Source organism: Eucalyptus grandis, chromosome 8 (genome assembly GCF_016545825.1).
Source record: "Eucalyptus grandis isolate ANBG69807.140 chromosome 8, ASM1654582v1, whole genome shotgun sequence".
In the NCBI taxonomy this organism is placed as follows: Eukaryota; Viridiplantae; Streptophyta; class Magnoliopsida; order Myrtales; family Myrtaceae; genus Eucalyptus; species Eucalyptus grandis.
In genome coordinates, this window is record NC_052619.1 from 1,462,112 (window position 1) to 1,477,871 (window position 15,760).

The following is a 15,760-nucleotide window of genomic DNA, read 5'->3' on the forward strand; positions in this document are numbered from 1 at the left end:
ATCCTCGGGGAAATGAAAAGAAGGAACGTGACCCACCCGGAGACTTGATGCGGGGAGAAGCGGGAGTTGCGGGCGGGCTCGAGAACGCGGCCGGGAGTCGTCGGAAGGGGTTCGGGTGCGGCAGAACTGCCGAAGGCCTCCTCCCTCTCAGACTCTCTCTCTCTCTCTCTCTCTCTCTCTCTCTCTCCCCTCTCGGTTCCCCCTCCTGTTCTCCTCAGCTTCCCTCCCTGTTTTCTCCTCTCTTTTTGTTCCTGCCGTTCCTGGTTTTTGCTTTCTGCTCCTTTTGTCTTTTCCTGTGCTTTTGCCTTTTCTCTTCTTTTCCTGCAGGTTTCGGCGCGAAGATGGCGTGGAGGAGGGAGACCTGGGCTGGGGCCGAGCCGCGCGGGGAAGGAAAGAAAAAGGCGGGCCGGGCCAAGGCCGGCCCGGCCCGACCCGACCCGACCCGCCCCTTCCATGTTTCTTTTCTTTTCTCTTTTCTTTGAATTAATTTTTAATTTTTTAATTTTTTTCTAAACTTGAAAACACAAATTAGGTATCAACAACTATATTGGTAATTATTAAAAATTTTAGGAAATCTCAAATAATGACCCAAAAAAGCCTACTTTTTAAATAAAAACCCGAAGTGACTTGTTGTTTCAAATAAGAATCCGAAGTAGCTAACAAGTTTCAAATAAGAACCTAAATCCGCCGGCGGCCGGCCAAAATGTTCACCGATCGGGGAGCGGTGACATTTCTAGTGACCAGAATATGGACAATTTTGTCCCAAAAAATTATAGATAGAAATTAACAAAGCCTAAAAACAAAACCCCAAGCTCTTCACGTTCTTCTTTTTCCGCTCTTCATCTTTTACGTTCTTTGTCCCCTCTTGTTTGGAGAACCCAAATTCTCTATTGATGGAGCAAGATCCCTGTCTCCCTAAGTTCTAAAGGTATGTGCCCTCCCTCCCTCCCTCTCTCTCTCTCTCTCAATTTGAATGAAACTAACATCGATTGAATGGGAGTGTGAATCAAAGTGTATGGCAAACCTAGGAAAAGCTAATGAAGAATCGAGGCCCTCGCATTACACACGAGTGTCTTAATAATGATAATGTGGCTTTACTTAAGATTTGTCTTCTTCGTTGGAAAGAAACGAAGACAAAAAACAAAAAAAGAAGAAGATGTGAAGAAATGAAGGTAAGGGTTTCTTGTTGTGTTTCAATTCGTGTTCCATAAACAGAAAATTTTTGTGCCCTAAGCGAGAGAGGACAAAGAACGGAGAAGATCAAGAGCAGAAGAAGAAAAACATGAGAACATGAAGAGTTTTTCTTTTTAGGTCAAAAGAACGTGAAGAGTTTGGGGGGTAGTTTTTAGGGTTTGTTAATTTTTATCTATATTTTTTTTGGACAAAATTGCCCATATTCTGGCCATCGCTGGCCGGTGAACATTTTGGCCGGCTAGCAAGTTTAGGTACTTATTTGAGACTTGTTAGCCACTTCGGGTCCTTATTTGGGATAACAGTCACTTTGGATCCTTATTTGAGATTTTCCCAAAAGTTTGGGACTCCACTGATAAATTGAAAGGAATATGATTGAATTGATATAAAGTGTAATAGGTTTATGACTTTACTGGTGATTGTCCAAAATGCAAGCGTGAAGCGTAGCTTAGAAGAAGCCAAATTTTATTTGTGAAGGATGTGCTTCAAATTTTATCTGCGAAGGATGTGCTTCATCAAAGAAGTAAAATTTGAATAAAGCTCAAATGTGGAACACTAAATTGTAGAGTAATATTATCTATATCTATCTAGCTTTTATGCTTTTTAAATAAACAAAAATGAAGCTACTCGGTTTGGCCAATACAAAAGCTACTTGTGTTGCAGTATTTTGAAATTCAATCTTGATCGTTTAACTATTGAGAGAATTATCAAAAAGTCTTAAATCTATTGCAATTGTGTCAATTCAGTCCTAAACTTTTTGTGGCTAATTTAGTCTTAAACATTTTACAATTGTGACAATTCAGTCCATTTGACCAACGTTGACGTGGATGCCGGCCCGGCGATGACCGTTCGGTGAACACTAATGTGACAATTTTTTAATTTTTTAGAAATTTTTAATTTTATTTTTATTTTTTCCCCACTTCTCCTTCCTTTGGTCAGCCAGTGTTGGCTAGAGGTAAGGGCCAATGAGGTCGCTGTCACCAAATTTTGCAAGGAGCCTCATTGGCCACCAACAAGGTCGACCCTCACCTTAGCTAGCGGAGGCCCTACCAAATCTGGCGAGGCTTGGCCTCGCCTAGCCAAGGCGATGGTTGACCTCGTCAGTGGACAACAAGGTTGCGAGGAGCCTTGCTAGCCACCAGCGAGGTTAACCCTTGCCTTGGCTAGGCAAGGCCCCACTAGATCTAGTGAGGGTTGAGCTAGCCAATGCTGGCAAGCTTGGCCCTCGCCATGGTTGGGTGAGGTCAACCTCGCCGACCTTCACCTCTGGTTAGCTAGAGGAATGATAAGATGGGTAAAAAAAAATTAAAAAGATTCAAAAAAATAATTTTAAAAAATGCCATGTTAGTATTCGCTAGACGGCTGTCACCAACTAGTATCCATGTCAGTGCTGGCTAGCTAAATTTGGTTGAATGGACTAAATTGACACAATTGTAAAATGTTTAGAAATAAATTGGCAAAAAAAAAAAAAATTAGGACTGAATTGCAATAAGTTTAGGATTTTTTTTTATAATTCTCCCTTTAACTATTTGAACTAGAAAATGGTTAATACCACAAGAAAATCCAAATTATATTCACTGTGACATAAAAACTCCAAATTTTTTTGTGTCACTAAAAACTCAAAATTTGTAAATTGTGACACAAATTATCCCACAAAAAATTTAAAACTTATACCAATGTGATAAATATACATTGGATGGAACTGAGATAAAGAGTATATATCTATGTAAATTGCGGATTTTAATTTATCTGTGTGGATGAAAGATCAAATTAAGAATGTCTAACTTAAAAAGTAGTATGGACGTCTAACGTAAAGTGAATCCGAGGAGGTTTTCAGTCTCTTAATCTTTTATAACAAATTTAATGGACGGTCACGTCTAGTATCAAGACAAATGCAAGCATTGAAGCGTAGCTTGGAAGAAGGGAGATTTTATGTATGAAGTATGCGCACTTCCAAAAAGAAGTCAAATTTGAATGAAGCTTAAACGTGAAATACGTAATTGTAGAGTGATACCATCTATATCTATCTTAGCTTTTATGCTTTTTTAACCTAAATGTATATAGAGTTAAATATATGAAAAACGAAGCTACTCGATTAAGCCAAGACAAAAGCTACTTGTGTCGAAGTATTTTAAAATTCAAGAGGCATCTTTATTAGAACTAGAAAATCATCAAGCCGAGTTTGAATAATCAATCAGTCGAGACAGGACAGCTCATGGTACGCGGGGTCTATTCTCGAGTGAATGGTAATGGATGGGAAGAAGAAGAAGCACATGCCATGTTCTTCGCATGTTCAGGAGAATCAATCAAACCAAGTCAAAAGAGGTTTCCGCCACGCAACTGCGAAGTGTGAAGCTGTAGTGATCTGAACGTTAAACATTACATTTCGACCCCAAGGGGTTGTCTTTGAATTTGAAGGACAGCGGAAACGATTCAGGCGTGCCGCATCCCCGTATTGACAAATTCATGACAGGGAACGTGACTGGTGGGAGCGTATCACCAAAATTTGGAATTCCACGGTCTAAATTGAACGGAATAAATTTATACTAACAATGGAGAAAGTACATCGGGTATATTGTAATAATTGCAACCTCTCTCTCCGTCATGCAATGTAGATTATATTAATTCTATATTGTATGACAATATAGAATTAATATAATCTCCTTTACTTATTTTATTGCTTGCAAAAGCAAGAAATGTCTATCCATGGTGAAATAGAGAGCTTGTGCATTATTTGGGGTTCTTAGAACGGTCAAGAGGCTTTTATCTTTGGTCTATCAAGGTAGTTATTCGGCCGCACTGGCTCTAGTCTTTGATCTCGACAAGCTTGAGAAGTCGGCTTTTCGTTCAGCAGCACATACCAGTCTCATCATTTTGGAATCGGGTCGGGAGCTGGTTGGTAAAGGCGCTTAATCTTATATTGCGATAAGCATGGGAGATAAATGTGTGGTTCAATTCAGCAATTTCCAAAGGAGGCTCATCAGCTTCAAGAGCATGATGAATCTCAGGATCACGTAGTGTTCGACTCGTGCTTAGACGAGGAACTTTCAAATTCGTCAGTCAGACAAATTTCTCCAGATAGTTCAGGTTATGAATCATTTCACTAATAAAATCGAAGAGGACGCAAGAATTGTTCATTGAGATGAAAAAAAAAGTTGTGCAAATCATCAATCTTACATTCCATTTAATTTGACGTGAAATGTACATGCAACTATGTTTCTACTAAGCCGACGACCCACAATTGCGGTGTTTAGTCGAATGGTCTAAAAACTTTGATTTCAGCTCGATTCTCCAATCCTCATCTCAAATGATAAGGATGGACCCGACTTAGCACGTGCACGTATAATTTCTCGAACTAAATGGACGGTCGATAACATTACGCGCATAAACGAAAGCTCATCAAACAGTCTCGTTGACTTGACATGACGAGCCCCATTGACCATTCCAACTTCTCATTGGCAATTATTCGCATCCCATCATTGATTGACTATTTGAAAATGATAGTATCACGTAAGAAGTACCAATACCCTTCAGAAGCTTTCGTATCGTGTCGGACATTTTGACATGTGTCAAATGCTCTTCGATACTCTTAAATACTTTCCGATACTCGGTTATCATGTATGGAAATTTCTAACACATGATTAATTTTCCCAACAATTGAGTCAAAATTCCGACATACGAGTTTTCGACATGTGATTCTAATACGGAAGATCAATTTTAAAATTTTTTAATAAATAAGTGGTCAAAATGTATATTTGTGAAAAAAATAATAAATGGGAAAAGAAGAAAAGCATAATCTTCTTTTCCTTTGTAACTTGCAATTCTTATAATACACAATTCACCCCTAAGTTTTTTTATCTTCTCTTCCGACACATCTGACACGCGAGTCCAAAATGTGAATTGTTTTTTCTTTTTTTTTCCCTCCAAGTTTTATGAATTATTGGAATGGAGTTGAATTTGTCAAATTGAAACAAAAAATAATATTAATAAATTGTGGATTAATGTTTTTAATGTAAATTCATTCTGAGTTTTTTTATTATTTATTTATTTTATGAATTTGAATCAAATTAATTTGATTGAAATAGTAATAAAAATGATAATTTATTATGTATATATAAAAATATACATTTAATGGATAATGAATCTCAACATGCTGGAATTCTCTATGTTTTGAAAAATAACATATTAGTTTGTCGTATCACACGTCACGTGTCAGTGTCATTACTAATTGGGGTATCACCTCCACATTTGCAATGACTGGCAAGACTCGGCATATGTTAGTAAACATTTCTACGTGATCTTGGATAAATCTATTAAGATTGGTTTAAAAAATTAATTTATTAAATGATGCGACAGATTATAAATGCGTCGTGTTAAGTAATTTAAGATATAAATTAATTTCGTAAGCTAATCTTAGTAATTGTATAATTGCCTCTATTTTTTTAAATTGTTTTTTGATAGGAACATAAATCTCACGAAGTCTTTTCGCAGGGTCGAAGTCGACATTTCCTAACGCCCACGACACGTTCTCACGAGTCTCTTGGCAATGTCAAAGTCGACACTTCCTAACGCACACGACACGTTATCCTGCGAATCAAGATCTTGAATTTTCAAAGCTGACTCTCTAGAACCTAGCAGCCCCAAATCAACTGTGCCTAATTTCTCCCACCTTTATTCCTATAAATACCTCTCTTTGCATGTTCACATCCCTCACACCCATATCCACAATGGCCAAATCAAACAGCATAGCAAGAGCTCTTCTCAACATTCTGGTCGTGTCCGCCCTCATTGCCGGATTCTCGCCGGCGCACGTCTTCGGTCAAAATTGTGGCTGTGCCGCCGACCTGTGTTGCAGCCAGTATGGGTATTGTGGTACTGGAGAGGAGTACTGTGGCACCAATTGTCAATCCGGGCCGTGTTACTCGTCATCCACACCCACTACCCCGAGCAGCGGGGTTTCAGTGGCAGACGTGGTGACGGATAGCTTCTTTAATTCGATAATTGGCCAGGCTGACGCAGGTTGCGCAGGGAAGAACTTCTACACTAGGCAAGCTTTCCTTGATGCTGCTGGTGGTTACCCTGAATTCGGCACAGTCGGGTCCGCCGACGACTCCAAGCGCGAGATTGCTGCTTTCTTCGCTCATGTGACGCACGAGACCGGACGTAAGAACCTCAACACAATGTTTGAAGTCCTTTAGTCTATACTTGCCATGTTTGCTCTTTGCCATGAATTTTATTCACTCTGACTTCCAGGAGACATATGCTAGAACATACGATCTGCTTTGCTTCAGATATGACAATTGATCTTCTTGGGTGCAGATTTTTGCTACATTGAAGAGATCGATGGTCCCTCGAAAGATTACTGCGACGAATCGAACACCCAGTATCCATGCAACCCCAACAAAGGCTACTACGGCCGCGGTCCCCTCCAAATATCCTGGAACTACAACTACGGACCCGCAGGAGAAAGCATCGGGTTCGATGGCCTCAACTCTCCCGAAACCGTGGCCAACGACGTCGCCGTGTCCTTTAAGACCGCCTTCTGGTTTTGGATGAACAACGTCCACTCCGTTATTACTTCCGGTCAAGGCTTCGGCGCCACAATTAAGGCCATCAATGGAGGAGAGTGCGGCGGCGGAAACTCGGGCGCCGTCCAAGCTCGGGGCCAGTATTACACTGATTATTGTAACCAATTTGGCGTCTCTCCGGAGATAATCTGACCTGTTAGAGAGCATAGAAAGCCAGTCCCTTTTATGGCATTATAGCCAATCTTGGTTAGCACCATGGCCATAGTCGATTTCCAATAATGTACGCCACTTAAGAATGAATCTAAGAAATAAAGGGAATATCAGCATCTTGTTGAGTAAGAGTTTGAAACTTTATGACCATGAATTAGCATTTATTTCCTTTTCCGAAATAACAAAATATACATGGTAATGAAAAATAAGTTAGCAGCTAATGCAAATAACAGTTGGTGAAGCAAAACTAGTCAATAACTTGATCGGAGAAGAGTGGAAAAATTATCCAAAAGTCATAAATCTATTATACAATGATCAATTCAGTTTTAAATATTTTAATTATGCCAATTTCAATCAATTTTTTTCCTATATATTACTAATGTGGATGTCAGCCATCTTACATAGAATAGCAGTATGGACAATTTTTGGGTTTTATAATTTTTTATTTTTCCTTTTCTTCATTTTTTTGGTCCCTTTTTCCATTTTCTTTTCCTTTTGTCTATGGCTTGTACACAGCCATGGTTGGCGATTGTTCATAAGCAAGGGTTGCCTGACCTTGCCCAAGCCATGGGGATTAGGGGTGATTGGGTCCGAGGTGGGTAGGGTCTAGACCTGGACCCTGTACCTGACTCTTTTATAACCGGTTCCCCTTTTTTGGACCCTATACCCAACCATGTTTGTATTGGACCATGTACTCGATCCACTCTGTTTTTCCGATTTGGTTCTAGGATCAACCTTGTTTCTATTGGAACCTGTTTTCTAATTTCTCAATATCCTATACGACTTTGAATTTTATATTAATACGTGAGAAAATAACGTAATCCTCATAATTTGCATTGAATTATTAAGCATTTGTAATAAATAAATACATGTGATATTGCTAGTATAAACACCTAGAGGGGGGGTGAATAGGCGCACAAACAATTTGTCAATATACGGAAGCAATTCTTAACAAATTGAAATACGATCAAGGTAGGAAGAGAGAAATTGGAACACAGGATTTATAGTGGTTCAGCTTTTCCAAGCCTACGTCCACTCTTCCGCACCGACAGCCCACCGGCTGGATTTCACTATGATCAAAAGAGTAGTTACAGCACAGCTTTGCCTTGATTCCACAAAGTGTAGATGTACTGCCACACCTCCTCAAGGTCTCTCACAAATATAGACTCTCTTTTGTATACAAGTATTCGCTCAAAGGATTTATCTAAACAAATAGGAGCTTCGACTTTGGAATTTTTCTATCGCGCACTTCCTCGAACAACTAAGGACGTCTTCCTTATATACTCCTTTATGCCATCATACCCGTTGGCACTTACCAAAGGAATTCCTCCAATCTACCCGTTGGACGGAATCAATTAGGAAGATCATTCGAGCTATTAAAGGAACATGTTGATAGCCCATCAATCCTGTTCGCCCATACAATCAGGATCTCGGTTTCCATAAGTAGAACCTTCCAATAATATTTAGACAATCATCGAATCTTCAGTCATTGAATCAAATTTGATCAATCAAAGGATTATGATACGTCTTCTCCAGCCATGAGATCTTCTCCAGATGATAGGGTTAAATCCCGAACAAAACATTCAGTTCGGGATAACCTTTCTTCAACGGATCGTGGATCACAATGAGGATAGACTTTGAGTCTTGAGTCTGGCTGTCCGGAAGTCTTCGAGACTTTAACTAACGAGTCTGCGCACCTTCGGACTAGACGACGGAAACGTTTTGTCAACTTCAAAACTCTTCATGAGGATTTCTCCAACAATCTCCCCATTTTTGATGGTGACAAAACCTTCCTGCAGATTTGGATAACTTTGATCTGCAAAACATTTCTCAACCACATATGCATATCTTATAGAAATAAATGGCTAATAGAATAACACTAGAATCTGCAACCACAGAAAATAGGTTAGTCCAGTATATGATTAAGCCATTCATAAGATATCAATATTGATTAATAAAAGCAGTAAAGTCAAGTCCAAGTCTAGGCAGTTCTTATCCAGACACAAAACAAAGTCAAAGTCTGTCAAAAACAAACAGACAGTTAAACACAATCCAACAAACAGTTAAAAAGATTGAAAGTTTTCAAATCATGCATCTCTCCCCCTTTTTGTCATCATTTAAAAAGGATGAGATGAAATCAAGATTGCTTGGGAACGCGGACAAGCTGGAAATCTTCCATAGACTGAACAATGCCTTCCACCTTTTAAAGTCTTCCTTCAGCCACACAACCTCCTCACTCTTGGCATTGGCCTGATTCTGAATAGAGAGGGCTTGCATCTTTTCATTTAATGAACAGGAAGAAGCTTGACCTTCATTCTTCAAGCTTTGAACTTCGCATCCCAAGGCATAAATATGACCTTTCATCTCCAAGAGAATATCCATGATTCTCGCGAAAATCTGCTCCATTATCGGTCCCGAGTACTTGCTTCGGCTCGATCTCGGGTATAAGCGGGCGATGGTGGATCAGCATAATCTCGCAAGTTTGGCAATGAAGCTTCATGACCTTCCTCTGGAAATTGAGATGCATAAACATCTTCTGGGTCTGCAGGCGAGCGACTAACTCCTTCACTTGCATCCGGATGTGAAGACGTCACTCCTTTCTCCCCGATCTCCCCTGTTTCCATGCCTACGGTGGAGAAGAGATTTCCTCGGTTCTCCTTCTTCTCTTCTTTCTTCTTCAGATCTTTCTTTCTCGCTTCTTGCTCGCTTCTCTTTCTCCTTCTTCCTTCTCCTCTCTGCTTCTTTCGTCTTTTGTTCCGATTCTTTACGTGGAACAGACGACCTAAATTCCTCAAAGCCATTGCGAGAGATTGTGATGTCTTCGTCATCATCTTCATCCTCAACGAGAGAGCTCTTCTTTTCTTTGATGAAGGAGCCATGGGCTCCTTCCTTTTCTCTTAGCAGAGAAGAGAATTGATGAGATTTGGTAGGAGTCTTCTCCTTGAATTTCTCCAATTCCTTGCTCGGTTCCTTCGACGCATTTTGGTTACCATTTTCAGTCCTACCACCATATGATTGCATGATCGAACACAAAAGATTTGCGGAGGCTGAATATTCAGATGTCTGAATAACTTCGTAACAAGGCTTGAGTAAGGGAGTTGACCTCTGTCCTTCATCACTGCTCTATACATGTGAAACATAACAAGTATGAGGGAGAGAAAACTTCTTACCACGAGGGATGGCATACATCAACTTTGCCTCAAACTTGACACATCGCTTTTGGAAGTTGATTTTGGCCGAAGGCAATTGATCACAATTTTGTGAAGCAAGATGTTGAATGCATTCATCCGTGAGTAGGTGATCTTCTCATCTCGTTCTCCCCGTCCTTCACCGGTTCAAGTGTAGCCCCAATGGAAACTTTGATTGGTTGATATCTCGCCTCTCTCAACTTCTAACACATCTGCGCAAAGATATTCATATCCACAACATAGTCTTGTTCTTTAACACCGAAGGAGAATCTATTCGCATCCAAAAAGCTAACATTTTAATAGAAATATGCGTCAATTCGGTATAAGCCTCGGTTGAGTCGAGCAAAACTTTTCAAGTTGAAGATAACCGAACTTTTCCCTCAAGTTCACTTTCACGGATCCGAGAAAATCAAAGTCCACACTTCTAGGGTTTATTACCCCACGCTTCAAATTTCGAGTACGAGATCCTTTTGTTCCTTTGATCTGAACAAATCTCCCTTTTTCCTTGAATTTCAGCCGCAATACCCATTTTCGGTTGAAATAGACTGAACAGATTGTCATCATCATTCCCATCTACGATTCGGCCCCGATCCACGAGGATCACTTGGGATATTCGCAAGGGTTTCCTCACCACCCCTTTACGAGCGATTCCCAAACTTTCCATTTTTCGCGAAAAGATATATTCGTTCCCATATCCTTTGTCTCTAAGAAACTCATCAACATAGTTCAAAGGAGTACGAATTCCTTTTAAGGCACGATATAGCTTGTAAATAAAAGCGGGCTTTTGAACTCTTACGAGGTCTGCATCCTCGATGATTTCTTCCTGATGCTGATCAACAACGCCTTGAGGACTAGATGGTGAAGAATGACGCTGCTGAGAATGTTGTGGGCTCGGTTGCGATCTGGAGTAACTTCATCTTCGAAAGATCGAAGTGCGTAGGCCCCTCACTCATTCTCTGTGGTCCCCGCTTGCATTCTTGATGACTTTCGTGAAGAAGACATCTTTAACAGTGTTTGGAAGTTTCCTTGCTTGACTTTCCCAGAAAAGATGACAACTTTTTCAAGATTTAGCGAAGAAGACAAACGGGAATGGAGGATCGATGCTTTCTAGGGTTTTTGAGAGGAAAGAGAGTAGAAAAGTGAAGAGAAATCGACAGTGCTCGTTCATTTAAAAAGAAGAGTAAACAAACCGTCACAAAGGAAATAAAAATATGCCTTTTCAAAATAACCTGTCTTTATCCGCAAAATAGTTATTTCAAAAATAACTTCCCTTTTGAAAATGAATCGATGCAATATTTATGTTAATTAAATATAGCAACAATTTAAACACACGATCGATGATCGTACATTTTCAAGATAAGATTGGAGAGAGAAAGACTTACGGTCGAAGGTCGAGCCAAGACAGTAGATAAAGTCTTGTAAGCCTGAGTCTGAAAGTCTTTAGACTTTGATATCCTCATACCTCAAAATGTTGAGTCTAGACCGTATAGACTCAAATTGATTTTTCTCCAAAGGCTTTGTGAGTATATCCGCCAGTTGATTCTTTGAGTCAACAAATTGAATTGAAACGTCTCCATTTTGAACATGATCTCTAATAAAGTGATGTCGAATCTCTATATGCTTCGCTCTTGAGTGGAGAATTGGATTTTTGGTGAGGTTGATAGCGCTGGTGTTGTCGCAATTAATCTCTGTGCATGAGTCTTCGATTTCAAAATCTCTTAGCTGTTGTTTTATCCATAGAATTTGCGAATAGCAGCTTCCAAGAGCTATATACTACTTCGTTGTTGAAAGAAAAACACGTACTTTGTTTCCTTGAAAACCAAGACATTGTTCGCTTCCAAGCAACCGGCAAGTTCTGAAGTGCTCTTTCTATCAACTCGCAACCGGCTAGATGCAACGTCTCGAATATCCCGAAGTTTAAAGTCTCCTTCTTAGGATACCAAAGACCGATGCTTGATGATGAAGCAACGTATTTTATGATGCGTTTGGCAGCACTTTGAGATGGGATTCTCTAGGATCGATTGAAACCTAGCACGAGATGCAAACACTCAACAAAATATCGAGTCTAGAGGCGTAAGATAAAGAAGTGATCCAATAATGCTCTTGTACAGCTTTTGATCAATTTTCTTCCCTTCTTCATCTTTATCTATCTTTAAAGAACTTGACATCGGTATGTCGGTCTTTTTGCAATTCTCAGTCCAAACCTTTTGACAAGATCATTAACATATTTTTCTTGATAAATAAAAGTTCCTTCCTTCAATTGTTTTATTTGAAGACCAAGAAAGAATGTTAATTCTCCCATCATACTCATTTCAAACTCATCCTGCATAGACCTTGAAAATTTCTTGCACAGACTTTCATTAGAGGATCCAAAAATAATATCATCCACATATATTTGAACAAGTAAGAAACTTTTGTTTTCCTTCTTGATAAATAAAGTTGTATCCACTTTACCTTTCACAAAACCATTTTGTATTAGGAACTTACTTAATCTGTCGTACCAAGCACGAGGTGCTTGCTTTAAACCATACAAAGCCTTTTTCGGTCCAAGACCGAGTCCGGCTTCTTTGGGTCTTCAAACCCCGGTGGTTGTTCCACATATACTTCCTCATGGATAAATCCATTTAGGAAGGCGCTTTTGACGTCCATTTGGAATAACCTGAAATTCTTATAACAGGCAAACGCAAGTAAAAGTCGAATAGCTTCTAACCTTGCCACTGGAGCGTAAGTCTCATCATAGTCTATTCCCTCTTCTTGCGTATATCCCTTGGCCACGAGTCTTGCTTTATTTCGTACGAATTTTCCTTTCGTTCATTTTGTTTCGAATACCCATTTAGCTCCAATAACAGTTTTACCTTTTGGTTGGGATGTCAATTCCCAAACATCATTTATGCTGAACTGTCGAGCTCTTCTTGCATAGCTTCAATCCCGCTTTCATCAGATAAAGCTTCTTCTATACTTTTTGGTTCAATTTCGAAACGAGTGCCACAGCACTAGACTCTTCTTGCCTTTTGGATCTTGTGCGAATTCCTTCATTAATTTCGCCAATTATAAGATCTTTGGGATGACTGGACTTATGCTTCCAGGTTACTCGTTGATTTGTCTCGGTAGATGATCTCTTTCTTTATTTGGATCTTCACTAACAACCCGATGCTGGTTTTCCGAGTCCGAGATGCTTCTTGAGTTGTAGACTTTGGAGGGTGCGGAGCAGGTTCGGACTCTTCTTGATGAGTCGACTTGACTCATCTTGCGTTGAGTCTTGAAATTTGACATTCATTGACTCCTCTGGACCGGCTCTTCTTGTTATAGACTCTGTAAGCTTTGCTTGAAGTAGAATATCCAAGAAAGATACCTTCATCTGATCTTTCTTCAAACTTACCAACTCGATCTTTTGCATTTTTCAATATAAAACATTTACAACCAAATACATGAAAGTATGAAACAATAGGCTTCTTTTCTTTGAATAACTCATAAGGGGTTTTCTGAAGAATAGATCTTAAGAAGACTCTATTGATGATATAGCAAGCTGTTGAAACAAACTTTCGCCCAAAATCGAGAAGAAATTTTACTTTCAATTAAAAGAGTTCTAGCCATTTCTTGAAGAGTTCTGTTCTTTCTTTCCACAACTCCATTTTGCTGAGGAGTATACGGAGAGGAAAACATATGCTTACAGCCAGATTCATCACAAAATTTTGTAAAATCTTGATTTTCAAATTCACCTCCATGATCTGTTCTTATACTAGAGATAACACAACCTTTTTCATTTTGAACCTTTTTAGCAAATTTTTCAAAATACGAAAAGGTTTCGGACTTACTTGAAAGGAAATATACCCAAGTAAAACGAGAGTAATCATCAACAATTACTAGGCAATACTTCTTACCCCCAATACTGAGTTCGGTTGGTCCGAAGAGATCCATATGCAAAGAATCGTAGAACATAATTAGTAGAGACATAATTTATTGGCTTAAAAGAATTTCTTACCTGCTTTCCCAGAATACATGGAGTGCATGAATCAGTCTTTTGGTATGGTAATTTTGGTAGACCTCGAACAAGCTGCTTTGATGAGATTTTGGCTAATTGCTTCATGTTGACATGACCAAGCTTTTTGTGCCATAAGCATGCTTCATCTTGAATTGAGATAAGACACTGTGATTCATTTGGTTTCACATCCAGAAGATAGATATTTCCATGTCTTCGACTCATGAAAGACTGAGTAGTGTCTTTACTGATTCCAGAACATGTTCCTTCTTGAAAGAAGATCTTGAAACCAAGATCACACAATTGACTAATGCTGAGAAGATTGTAATTGAGTCCTTCCACTAAGGAAACATTACTTATTGTGAGAGTTCCTATTTTCACGGTTCCAAATCCCACAATACTTCCTTTGCTGTTTCCTCCAAATGAAACTTTTCCACCATTTACTTGAACAAGATTTATGAAGCAATTTGAGTCTCCCGTCATGTGTCTTGAGCATCCACTTTGTCAAGATACCACTTTACCTTTTCTTTGACGGACACACCGCAATTGAAAGAGAGTCTCAAGCTTTCTTTGGTACCCAAATTTTCTTGGGTCCTTTGGTGTTAGTAAGATAAATAGTATTAGCCCATACTTTCTTAACAGGTTTCCAAGCCATAAGACACTCTTTCTCAAAGTGATCCGGACTATTACACTTTGAACATTTGAGAGCATTTCTTCCTACGGGTTTAACAAAAACTCTTTTGAAGTGATTTTTGTAAACTTCACTCAAAACATTTTCTTGATTCTTTCTTTTACTTTAGGAAAATCAATCAAGGGAATTGTTTCTTCATACCTAGACCAGACTTATTGAAGTAAGGTCTTTGCGCTTATTTGAAAGAATTTTCTCAAGTTTTTCAGACCCCATAGAAAATTTCTTTGATATATTAGATAAGTCTGTTTTTAAAAAAGCATTTTCTTTTAAAAGATTGGAAACAAACATGTCTAGACTTTTAACTCTTTCTTCTAAAACATTTTCTTTTTGTTTTAGAGCTGAGTTTTCTTTTTTTCAGTTTGGAAATTCTTTTGAGAGAAATCTTAAGACTAAAGCATAGTTCATCAATATATTTAGAAACTTTGACAGGAATTTTAAAATTACTTGCCTCAAATTCACTGTCTGAGTCTGATCCCCGAGTCCGATCCAGTCCGAGTCGATTGTGCCATCGACATAGATTGGCATATTCATTATCACTTTCTTCACACTCGCATCACTCCAGTTTTCGAGCTTTGAGAGCTTTTCGAAATTTTTCAGCTTTTCCTTTCTTCTTCTTCAAAAGAGGACAGTTGGGTCTGATGTGTCCCTTTTTCTTGCATTCAAAGCAGACTACATCTTTATTTGGTTCCTCATCATCAACAGACTTGGTCTGCTGTCTTTGAAAGCCTTGTTTCTTTGAGTTGAACCTTCTTCCTTTTCTGTTTAGTTTTCTGAATCTTCTTATCATGAGAGCAAACTCCTCATCGTCCATATCATCTTCAGAATCTGTATCATCAGAATCATCATTTGATTTTAATGCAATGGATTTCTTACCTTTTGGATCTTCATCTTCATTGATCCTTTCCACTTCATAGGACCGAAGAGTTCCAATCGCTCGTCGACGATAGTGGCATAATTCTCTGCGTCTCTCTTA

At 39.1% G+C, this 15,760-nt stretch overlaps 1 protein-coding gene across 1 annotated transcript; it reads left to right on the forward strand.

The window, feature by feature from the left end:
• The first annotated feature begins 5,886 nt into the window (after positions 1–5,886).
• LOC104456220 (endochitinase EP3) lies at positions 5,887–7,068 on the forward strand. Its single transcript, XM_010070958.3, is given in 3 exon segments — positions 5,887–6,354; positions 6,511–6,897; positions 6,900–7,068. Coding segments are annotated over 3 exon segments (873 nt in total). The 5' UTR covers positions 5,887–5,888; the 3' UTR covers positions 6,920–7,068.
• The last annotated feature ends 8,692 nt before the right edge of the window (positions 7,069–15,760 follow it).